This window comes from Gordionus sp. m RMFG-2023, chromosome 4 (genome assembly GCF_954871325.1).
Source record: "Gordionus sp. m RMFG-2023 chromosome 4, tfGorSpeb1-WG-v2, whole genome shotgun sequence".
Classification (NCBI taxonomy): Eukaryota; Metazoa; Nematomorpha; class Gordioida; order Chordodea; family Parachordodidae; genus Gordionus; species Gordionus sp. m RMFG-2023.
In genome coordinates, this window is record NC_088778.1 from 21,054,912 (window position 1) to 21,067,983 (window position 13,072).

The 13,072-nt window shown below is 24.1% G+C and overlaps 1 protein-coding gene across 1 annotated transcript in view; it reads left to right on the top strand.

The window, feature by feature from the left end:
• LOC135928709 (claspin-like) overlaps window positions 1-12,721 on the top strand; it is a 39,819-nt gene extending 27,098 nt beyond the window's left edge. The window contains exons 7-12 of the mRNA XM_065465166.1: window positions 899-986; window positions 2,363-2,493; window positions 2,564-2,751; window positions 3,009-3,158; window positions 12,186-12,407; window positions 12,632-12,721. Coding sequence (XP_065321238.1) covers window positions 899-986; window positions 2,363-2,493; window positions 2,564-2,751; window positions 3,009-3,158; window positions 12,186-12,407; window positions 12,632-12,721 — 869 coding nt within the window. The remainder of the gene's footprint in view (window positions 1-898; window positions 987-2,362; window positions 2,494-2,563; window positions 2,752-3,008; window positions 3,159-12,185; window positions 12,408-12,631) is intronic.
• Window positions 12,722-13,072: the final 351 nt, after the last annotated feature.

Below are 13,072 nucleotides of genomic sequence, written 5' to 3' on the forward strand. Positions count from 1 at the left end.
TTTAGGACATTGTATGTCGAATTATATTTTTATCAAGGATAATCTTTGGGCCACCGATATTTAATAATAAAAATTTACTTATAACTTAACGACATTTTATTTAAATTAATGAATGTTATCTTTTTAAATATATTAAATATAGTACATTTTTATATAATAAAATTTTAATGTTAAATCGAATTATTATAATAAAAGTGGCTAAAAATGAAATATGAATTGAAACAAGAAAAGGATTTTAAAATATTTAAGTTAAAACAATCAGCTAAAATAGTCAATATTTTAAATGATTATTTTCATGTTTTTAGAGAGTTACCAGCCAACGGAAAATAATAAATATAACATAATTTTCATTTTTTAAAAGTTAACGGAAAAATATTAAGATTAGTTTATTATATCATTCTAAAAAACAGGGAATTACGAGAAAAAGCAACGTTAAGTATATTAAATTAAGATAAATTAGTCCAAATGAAAAAAACAAAGAAATAATTTTTAGTGCTAACTCAGAATTGAATAATTTGGTATTAGTCCCTGGTATCTGCAAAAAATATACCATGAGTATCGAATCAATCTAAAAATAATCATTCAACATAAGTGGGACATAGAATTTAAAATAAAATTTGTCTCAACACTTATAGTATTTTCTTATTTTTCTAGTTGTGAATATACCTAGTTCTTTGGAATCATATGTTACTAATTTAAGGTAAAAATTATTTTTGTAAATATTTGATTTTGTGACATTTTATAAAGTTCTCAACAATTCCGATTCACGAGAATTTTACAACTTATATTCATTTTATGCTTGACACTTTTTCTATTAATATTATTTTTTTTTTTTAATTATCATAAATCCCATATGAAACGTTATAACATACAAATTTATAATTTTGGATTTTTAAAGGAAGTGAAGATTATTACGAAATAGATCCTTTGGCGGAACATGATAAAATGGATGAAAATGAACTGAATCAACTCGGGAAAATTCATCGGTAATTTAATATTTTCCAGGGTCCAAACCGTAACGAATATGGGTTCAAATTTAGGCTATGATAAAAATAATCGTTCAGATGGTTCTCAAAATTAATATCTGTTCGGTTTGGACCTTTAAAACAGTTCAAATGTTTCGGCATACAGACATATTATAATTTATGTAAAGAAAAGAATATTTTTAAACTTATATCACTATTTAAAATATAATATAAGCCATATACAATTAAAATATTTTCAAGATTCTCTTCTATCAAATTATATCTATTAAGAGTAAGAAAATTTTTTAGATCCGAGAACACATATATGTGCTAACTTTACTAATGGCACTGTCAAACAACTATAGAAGTATATCAAAATTAATTACTGATACTTTTCGGTAAAAACTGATTATTAATCATTTTTAAAACAATATTGACAGGCGTTTTTAGAGTTAGGTTCAGGTGATAAATTTTTTAACGTTTTGAGTTAAGTTCGGCAAATAATACCAGCTTAACGGGTCTGTTCAGGTTCGGTTTGAATTTTCCTGATGTTTTTTATTAGATAGACAGAATAGAGATTTATCGAAGTAAAAAATGAACCTTGGTAACTTGATATGTCTGCCTATTATATTTCATAGAGTTTTGGAAAATTAAGGACTAATTGAACAGTGTTTTTACTTATTTTTTTAGAACTTAAATTTTCAATCCATAAGTTTAGCGTTACACCTTGTTTATAGTAAGGATTCGCTCAAGCAACTCCAAATTAATCGCTAGCGAAATTAGAGCTGATTTGTCACAACTATAATACTTTTTGAAATATAGGTAAACAGCTGTCGCGATTATCATTTCGCTCAGTATTTATAAATTATACCTATTATTGAATTGCTTTTGTAAATTATGTAGCGAAAATTTTGCACGCGCTTACTATAAACGCAACATCAGCATCCTCTAAATTTCTGACAAAATAAAAACGATTCTTAATCTATATAATTTTATATATATCGTTTTTACATATAACTTAAAAAATACGAGGAAATTGTCTCAAATTAAATAAGATGCGCTCTATATATATTGCCAACCAATCAGGTCCAAAATTTAAAAAATATTTTAAGAATTGGCCAATATAGATTTATAGGATCAAATTTTTTCACTAGTACTATAATATCCTTTATGAATTTTAATTTTTTAAATTAAATACGTTAATATATGAGTTACTGGCTATTTTATAACTACTAAAAATCTGGGTCTATGAAACAGTCCCGAATTCGATATAATCCTATTACATACATATAGAATTTAGAATCACTAAAGCAATATTTTAAATTTTAGATTAAAATGTGTGAAAATAATTAATGCCCAAATTGTGAATTTAAACATTACATATATATGTTTTAAAGAAAAGTGACCTTAGACCAAGACAAAAGAGAAATTAGAACATTGCAAGAGATTTTCTTTGAAGACGCTGACGATCCCGAAAACAACAAAACCAAAAGAGTCAAAAAATTTCAATGGAATTTCGAAAATTTGGGTATAGAATTTGATGATATCGAATTTATATGCGTTTTACAAAAATTTATTTTATATACTGTTTCATATAGATAACAATAAAGATTTCAATCTCGAAACTAACGAGAATAATGATGGCTCAGATGAGCTAGAAGAAAATGCTTCTAAAGATATGGAAGATGAGTTGGATGGAAAAGATAATTTGGACCTTGATTTCTCTTTAGAATTTTCCAGGCGTAAGTTTAGATTCGAAAGGGAACAATGGTTAAATAGTAGATCGGTGAGTATATATTTATCTATTCATAACTCTTACATATAACTATTATTGTATTTACCAGTGATTGATATTTTATAAAAGCAGAAAATATTGATTTATTATCTCAAAATTTAGAGAATAAAATTATACATGATATAGATAGATTGATTACCAATTTAATTTAACATTATTAACAGATATTTAGCATCTTAGCAAATATTAATTAAAAATAATTTTAATAGCTAAAAGTACGATATGATTGTTAATTTTTTATTTACAAGGGTTTAGATACAAATTCAGAATCCACTGCTAAAATTAATGTAAATGATCAGGATATAGATGTCGATCAAATTGGAAAGGAATCTTATTTTTCTATATTTAGACACTACGACGAAACTTTATCCTTAGATTATTTCGATTCCAGGATCGAGGTTAATAAATGATACTATATAATTATTTATTAAATATTGTATGTTGAGTTCATCTCTGGAAATTTCTAAAATGTCCAAAAATCAACTAGCTTTATGAAATATTCGGCCTCTCATACTGAACATAAGTAAAACACAATATTGTGAAACTAATATGATACTAAAATAAATATATTTTTGAGTTCAGACATATCGCTTGAAAATTTATCTCAATTGGTCTTTCCTATTACTAATTTATTTAGCAATATGCACATTATATTCAACCTATTTTCAAGACATTTATCCTAATTAAATCTTTTTAAACATCCCTAAAATTTTTTATTCCTTACCACAATATTTTTGGAGTGAGATGCTAGAATAGAAAAATCTCTGATTATATAAACATACAACCACACGACCCTCCAATCATAGTGTTTTTGGTTTAAATCCATTATCTCTTTTCTTTCAATATGTGCTTTCATCGTAAACCACTCAATAACGAAGTTTGTTTTTTGGAAAAAAATGATGAATGGCGTTCCTTTTATTTTTAACTTGAACGTGAACGCATTCCTTTTTTTGACGAACGCATACCTTTTTTACGTTTGTTCAATTTTAGTAAATTTTATTTTTATTCATTTGAAAATTAATAAATATTAATTTAATATTATTCCAAATTTTTTTTAAAAAAGGGTTATTTTTTAATCAGTTGTTTCCTTTATCATATTTCAGTTTAGCCAGCCACATTTCTGTCCTATAGTATAGTTTATTAATTTCAATATAATTTATATTTTTTAGATTAGCATAAGCTTAGATGTTATTATTTCATCATCGTCAGATTCTGAAAATTCAGAATAAGATGAATTAACATTACTATGTATTGCTAAATATAATAAATACTTTACAGTAACATAATATATAATAAACTAATTTTATCCTTATCAAATATAAAATGTTTCCAAAAAGTATTTATCAATTTCAAAATCTTCAAGTTCTAATTTAAAGAAATACTTGATTGTAATATTTATTATTTTATATAATATAACTTTAAGTATCCAGTTAAAAATTTATATTAGATTGCTGTATTTCAAAGGCTTATTAAATAATTATGATAATTATAATAGACATAAAGTAAAAATCATCAAATATTATATATTATATGCATGGATAAAAGTAGTTATATTAGTGATCTGCATCGGGCCTAATTTTTCAAGCCTGGCCCGAAATTTTTTTTAAAAAAGTTTTGCCGGCCTGGCACGAATTTATTTAATTATAGAAATTAATTTTTATAATTACTCAAAATAAAAGACATATGTTATATGTCGTTTAGTTTCAATAAATAAAATCAAATATTTTTATTTTACATAAAAAATTCAATATAAAATTGATAAATTAAGATATATTTAAAAAAAATTTCAAGGTCCAACCTTACCCGGCTCGAATTTTTTTAAAAATATAAGGCCCGGCCTGAACCCGATTATTTTAAATATATTAAGGCCCAAGCCTAGCTCGAACCCCATTTGGGCCAAGTACGGGCCCGGGCCTAACTTTGCAGATCTCTAGTTTATATAATATCTTTTAAAATTTATTTATTTTTAGTGTGGTTATTTAAAATTTATTTATTTTTAGTGTGGTTATTTAAAATTTCACAATTATATTAAGTTTATATCATTTTTTATTTTAAGGGTTAAACACAATATAAAATATTATAAATTTGTATATTTTATAAATAATTATTAATAAGAAATTTTTTTTTTCATAAATAAAAAAATATATAGTATTTATTTATATTACAATGTTTCCCATTCAAAAAAGGAAAAGTCCCAATCAAAAAAGTAAAAGCTTCAATCATAAAAGGAAAATCCCATTTCAAAAAGGAAAATCGTTATTTTAAAAAAATTAAAAATTTTTATTTTTCTTACTATATCTTTTCTCAATTTATTTTTCTTCTCATTTTGATAATTCTTTTGTCTTTTTAAAAATGATTTATAAATTTTCCGTTATTTTTCTTCACCTCTCTGCTCCATATTTTTAACAATTCTTTACTTTTATTTTGACTTTTTCTCCTTATATTTTACATATATTAACATTTTCAATCTCTTTAAGTCATTTTAAATCTATTTTTTTGATCTTTTCTCAATTTTTTTTCCTCATTTTTGATAATCCTTTTTAGGAATTATATTTAATTTTCACTAAATTTTTAGCAGGCAATTTTTTTTATTAGAATTTTTTGCATATCAAATTATTTAATTACAATTACGATGTATAACACAGTAAGAAATAAAAATTTATAATAATCATTAATAATTTCCCTCTTCTACATTTTGGAATATAGGTCTCCATATTTCTAAAATAATTTTTTGCAATCTCCTCAGATATTCCTCTCTCTCCATGTTCTATCAAACGAATTAATCTCGTTACTGGGATTTTGATTTTTGACAAAATCCTTCCATTGAAAAAACACATTTTCAATGGGATTAACATAAGGACTGCAAGGGGCTAATTATTTCAATGTATGCCCTCTTTTTTCTAACGATTTCCTAATTGTATGATTATGATGCAATGGAACATTATCCATCACAAAAATCATATTCATCATGTTACCTTCTTCAAAATGACTTAATATTTCATTTACGAAGTTGTTAAAGTATATAACGTTGCATGGGCCATCAAGAACTTCGAATCTGAATATTCTTGCAATTGTGAGCAGCAATGATAGTATAATTCATTGTCTTTACCCCTTGAAAATTTTTAATAACTTTTCTATTTATTTGTGAATATTTATATAACCGCCTCATTGATATTGAAAAACCCGCTCTCATCGATAAATATAAATTTTTATTTTATATAGGTTACATCTACAAACCAATTCACGTATTCTTTGCGAATCTCGTTATTTGATTCTATATTATCTCTAATTAAACGTAGTGATACTCTTTTAAAGCTATACCTAAAACCCAGTGACGAAGCGTCAAGTTTACTACTAGGGAAGCAATCAAAAAATATTTTTATTTTAGTCAAACTCAAACCATAAAAACATTAAGATTTATAAATAAGTGGTATTCGTCTTTGTTTTTGAGTAAAATGATCAAGTACTGCATTATAAAAGATCGCTAGATTTTAAATTTTTTAATAATTTTTTTTCAATCGAAATCAAAGATAGATTCGAATCGATGTTGGCTCATCCTGTTTCTACAATAAGATTTGATTCTTTTTAATTAAAAACTCCGTTCTGCACTTGCTGTTGTTGAAGCCAAAGTTAAGATGAATTTGCATAATTTAAAAAACTCTTTAAAACTTTTCATCAAATCGGTGCATATTAAAAATTCAAGTATTTCATTAACATTCTTTTTCTTTTTAAATTTTACATCCCGAAACACTACCTTTAATTAGGTTTCCACCTTGTGTAAGTCAAAAAATTGAGAATAAGTGTCGTTTAAATTATCTAATAAATATTTTGGGAAATTGATTATTTGGAATTTACTAATATCTAACAATTCGACGAATTTAATATTTTTTGGTGTAAGACACGTGAAATAGAATTAATCAAATCATTTTGAATATTGCTTGTACAATAAAAATTGCACTATTTCTAAATTATGTTACAATAGTAAATTTTCTTCCGCGAGCAAATAAATTAATACAATATAATTTCCTCTATTTACTGAATTAGAAGATTCATCATCACCACGGAATACGATCTCCTGAATTCCAAGAAAACATATAGAGTTGATCATTATTTTCAATATTTCTCTATTTGATTTGACTTTAGAATTATGCTGTTCGATTGATATTTTGCACACCGAATCTATCATATTTTTATACGATTTTAGCCAAATGTTTTTAGTTGAATCATCGACTGCAAATGAGCGGTTGATTCTTTGCCGTTTAACTGCCTTTGAAAAATTATTCATATCCGTAAATCCTTTATCATTCCAAACATATTTTTCCTTTGGGAATAATAGGCATGACCAACAATATAGAGAATTAGAAAATTCACATCCAGTGAGCCATTCATATTTTTCGATAGAAAAATTACGTATGCAAGTTTTGATTTCTTTTTTTAAGTTTTTTGGTTTTGGTCTTCCTTTTTCAATAATCAATTTTTTCGCATCAAAATTTATTGCGCTAAATTATAATGTTAATAAATTTTCAATAATACAATTACAATTATTAAACATTTAAGGATTTTAAAAACCAAAAATTTTTTATTTTAATAAAATAAGGAAAAAAATATTATATAAAAAAAATTTCTTCACTTTTATTTATTAAAAAAATAAGCATTTTTTATTTGCTTCCCCAATGCTTATTTTTTAATGGTAAAATTACACAATACCATGGCCAATGACATATAATAATAACTAGACTGACGATTCATTCATTAAAAGTGTACATCAATACAAATCAGCTAGACGCCATCTTAGTTACTGTAATAAATATTAAAATTTTAAACGAGAGCCTAATTTTATATTATATCTGATGCAAACTTTATTAAAGAATTGCCTGATCATCGAGATAATAAGAAAGTAAGTTATCAATTTAATATTAGTTTTTAACATGAAAATAATTATTATAAAGGTTACCAAAATGGCGGGTCCAGCTGATTTGCTTTTAACGACGATTAAAAATGCATTTTAATGAATGAATTGTCAGTCTAGGTATTATATGTCATTGACCATGGCATGATTTTCTCTTTATTTATTAAAAAAAATAAGCAATATTAAATTTGCTTCCCTCATGTTTATTTTTTTTAACGTAGTATAAATAATAGTAAATTTTTTAACGTAGTATAAATAATAGTAAATTTTTTAACGTAGTAAAAATAATAGTAAATTTTTTAACGTAGTAAAAATAATAGTAAATTTTTTAATAGTAACTTTTTAACGTAGTAAAAATAATAGTATTTCTTAATATAGTTAAAATAATATTAATTTTTTTAACTCTATAAAAATTATAAATCTTTTTAACGTTATAAAAATTATATTAATTTTTTAACGAAGTCAGTTTAGTTTATTTAGCATAGTACAAAGATTATATTAGGTTTATTTAAAAATTTTGTAAGAAAAATTTCAAGGGAAGCAATACTTCCCTTCCTTTTATGGACGCTTCGTCACTGCTAAAACCTGAGATCAACCTTAATACCGTATTTTTTGATATCTCCACATCATATCTTTCTTTGATAATTTCACATAACCTCTTTAAGGATAAAGTGCAATCCAAATTTATTCAATTTAATATATATTCTTCCTCTTCTTGATTTGATTTCTTGCGTACCCATGAACCTCCTTTGGGCAAACTATATTTATTCCATTTTTGAGATGGGAGTATTTAATATTTGTCACTGTCTTATAGCTTACATTAAAACATGATGTTGTATTTTTGATATGCGTCAATAATTAGAGCTTTTGTCACTTAATGTTTTTTACCATATCTTCATAATTTTATTTTTTAAAACAAAAAAATTTCTTTTTAAAATATATACTCATGGAAGGAATGACAAAAAAGACAAGACTAAAATCCTTTAGATTATAACATTTATTTTATTTTACGTTTAATTATTCATAAATCAAAGAATATAGTTTTAAAAATAATTACAAAAAAATTATTTACTTACTCAAAAATATGCTTCTTCCATAAATATTAAAATTTTAAGAATAAGAATTTAAAAATGATTATATTTTATTAATTTACATATCGTTTGGTATTACAGTTCGAATTTAATTTTAAAAAGGTACTGTAACATTTTAGTATTTTAAGTAGACTGAATATGTCCATAGAATATAATGTTTCGGCCAACAATTATAGTGGTTGAAAGAATTTAGAGAATAAAATAAATAGTATAAATAAATTAACTACTAATACTTTATTAATTAATATAAATACTAATTACATAATTATAAATAAGAAATTAAAATAATATAAAAAATAAAAATTAAAACGTAAATTTAAGTTAAAAATAATATAATTTAATCATCTTTTTCTCATCATAATTTCTCCATTATATATCCTTTTTCTTTAACCAACATTAGCATAGTCTCAATTTGTACCGAGATTTAATTCTTTTTTCTTGAGTAGATTTGAATATCTTTCGGCTTCGTTGTTTAAAAGTTATTTGCCTGTCTGGCGTTTTTCTTAATCTAGTAAATTTGCATGTTACCACAATTACTACAGATACATTATAACCAAACGATTAATTTAATTTAGCAATTGTAATTAAATAATTTGATATGTAAAAAATTCTAATATAAATAAATTGTCTGCCAAAAATTTAGTGAAAATTAAATATAATTTCTAAAAAAGAATTATCAAAAATGAGGAAAAATAATTAAGAAAAGATCAAAAAAATAGATTAAAAATGACTTAAAGAGATTGAAAATGTTAATATATGTAAAAGATTAAAATATAAGGAGAAAAAGTCAAAATAAAAGTAAAGAATTGTTAAAAATATGAAGCAGAGAGGTGAAGAAAAATAACGGAAAATTTATAAATAATTTTTAAGATAAAAGAATTATCAATAATGAGAAGAAAAATAAATTGAAAAAAGATAAGAAAAATAAAAATTTATAATTTTTTTAAAAAAATAACGATTTTCTTTTTTTGAATTAGAATTTTCCTTTTTTGATTGTCACTTTTCCTTTTGGGAATTTTCATTTTTTGATCGGACTTTTTCCTAAACCTTTGGGACTTTTCCTTTTTGATTGACACTTTTCTTATTTGATCGGTCCTTTTCCTTTTTTTGATTGGGTCTTTTCCTTTTTTTGATTGGGTCTTTTCCTTTTTTGAATGGGAAACCCTCTAAATTAAATTAAAAAAATTACTCATAGTTTTGAACGAACTTGATAGTGAACATTGAATGTGAACGCATTTGATTTTTGTCAATGAACGTTGAACGCGTTCGATTTTTTAGAAATGTTTACAGCACTACTCGTGATCAAGCATTGATGTGTACCCTTCGACAAAAAACAAGGTCCAGATTTAGAGTTAAAAATTTCAAATGGTGTTTGGATTCTAGGTGTTTAAAGAGCATAAAGAAATGTTAATAAAATAACTTTATTTTTATTATTCAACTCTATAAACATAGTTTACTAGCCAAAAATTTATAAATCATTTATCTTACAATCATTTTATTTTTTTATCCAAAAAGTAATCACCAAACAAAATTAAACATGCCAAACTATTGACAAACTTTATATTTACATAATTTTTTATTTTAATTAGGGGTAATTCTATAACATATCGTTAACTATTCGGCTTGACCCTTTTAATTTTGATAAAACTTTGCATACCAAGGGAATTTCATTAGAAGGCATCTAATCCATATGGAATTATATGAATTCCGCGGATACAAGTAAAATTTTATATGGGATTTCTAGTGCATAGATACAAATTCAATTCCCTTTCCAATATTAATAAGAATGTAATAAAGAGCTCAGAATTAAAAATTGCGAAACATTCATCTGATTCATCAAGTATATTTTTGTACGTCAGTTCTACCCTAACAATATGGTGATATGGCAAAGAATTTATACAAAGACTTTGATCATCAAATTAGAAAAAAATTGAAGGAGTCTTGCAAAGGTTTCTATTTAAGGCAAGGGATACAATAGCTATCCTTAAGGCGAACTATGAAGGTTTTGTTATATCAATTGCCTTATATGAGTAGAACTCACTCTCACTCCCATTTTTGTTTTATTAAATTTCTAATATTTTATTCCTTTTAGTTGGCTTGTTATTATTTTAATACTCAATAATCATTATTTTTAAAATATATAATCATTGCCCTTTTTGACTTTATTACATTTGTATTTTATTTAAATCATATAATTATTATATGTTCATTTAATTTAATATTAATATTATTGGTAGTCATATTACTCTCATATTTTTATAATAACGTAAATTTAATTATTATCGTAAATGTCTTAATTTAATTGACTATAAAACAAAAGCTGATAATAAACATAAAATTGCAAATACAGTCCTTAACTTGATAATCCGAATATTTGTTAATTATGACAAAAATTTTGGTATCAACTAACCCACGTACCCAGCCGGGATGGAATAGAGGGACAATTTTCCTCTCTCTAGTAGACTGAAAATGTAAATTATTTTTAAAGAAATATAAAAGAATTTCATTCATGAATTGCAAGTATCCCTATTTTAAATTATTGTAGAAAGTAAAATTAATTAAAAAAAATTTTTTGCATTAATGTTTTTTCTCAACGCAGTTAATATTTAAAAAATCACATATCTGGCTCAATTATTTTACAATTTAAATCTTGGTATGAAGATTAATTCTAGAAAATCTTTCATGAAAATCAAGCATGCATACTTTAAATTATATTTTGGAGTTTTCCCAAATTTATTAAGAATACTATTATATTGGCAAAAGCACAAGCAAAAATAGATTGATGGGATTAACCCTACTATACAATTTGATCTGCAATAAAAAATTGGCTTAATCGCAAAGGAGATTAAATTTCCATTTATGAATGATGTTATAATTAATTTTTTTGTTTAATTTTATATTTTATACACGATTTACTTGTTGGTATATTACATATAATATTTTTTAACAATATTATGAATATTTTATATTCTCTTTTATTAATATTTTTCCAATTTTGTTTGAAATTTTTAAAATATGTTTAGTTATAGTAAATCTTGTATGATGATTAGTTTTATTAGTTTTGCTAATAACTTTGATTTAGTCGATAATTAACAGCTAAACCAAGATTTAAGCCTAACAAATATTAATTTGTCTAAAATATGGCAGATAAACCCTTTGACAAAACTTTTAGCCTTTGGTAATATTTGTTGGGCTAAAATTGTCACCCCACCCCTTTCTTGTAGGAAGTTTCTGAAACTAACAACTATAATGCCCAATTAAACAGTTGCCACTATATATAAGAAGGACACATAATAAAAGTAGATATCACTTAAGTTAAGATATTTGAATTCTTTATATCAAATCGTCTTAAGAAAGATGAAAAAAATATTTATTTACGTTATGGTTTTTAAAACTATTTATATATTTTTTTTGATTTATGTTAGAACCAAAACAAACCTATCAAAAAGAGCAAAAAGGAAACCCTTACAGTTCATAAAGAAAACACCTTAAATATATATAAATTTTTGAAATCTACTGGTGAGTCGTCATTTAACAGTGTCGTAGAAAGTAACAGTTCTTCAAATACTAATTTTATTTTTCGCAAACTGTCGCCTTCTAAATCGCTCTCTACTTCCTGTAAATCATCACCCTTCACAAAATACCAGGTTAACTTAAAATCAATAATGTATTATATAATTTAATAAATTTACTTTATAAATTTATCAAATTTTAAATTATTTATTCAAACACTTTATTTGCTAATATTCTTTGAAAGAATATGGAATTATATAAAGGCAAATCAATTTTCTCATGAACCCATCTTGTTATATTTTTTTATCAACAATTACTGTACACCTTTACATGAAATTATTTATTTATGTATTTTTAGAAAAATCAGAAAATATCCGAATATAATCATCAAAGTATCAGAAAAAATAAAAAAAGAATATTGAAAAATAGTATATTCAACTATTTTTGATTATTTTAAAAGTATTGTTTTTATTATTTATAAATATTTATATACTAATTATATCAATGTTGATATTATATTTATGTTCAAAATAAAATCTACTGTGAAATATTTTTCTTAATTTGATTTTTTCTCTCATCACTTTTTTATAAGGCTAAATAGAATACCCCTGAGTAGTATACTGTGGCATAGCAACACTCCTGAGATTTTTAAATAGATAAAAATCTCCTAATATTTTAACTTAATTTTTTCAGTGGTCTTCTATTTTATGCCCGCATATATATATTATATATATACAAAGTTTCATGTAAATTTATTAAATGATTTTTTAATATGCGAACATTTTTTGTAGGCAATACG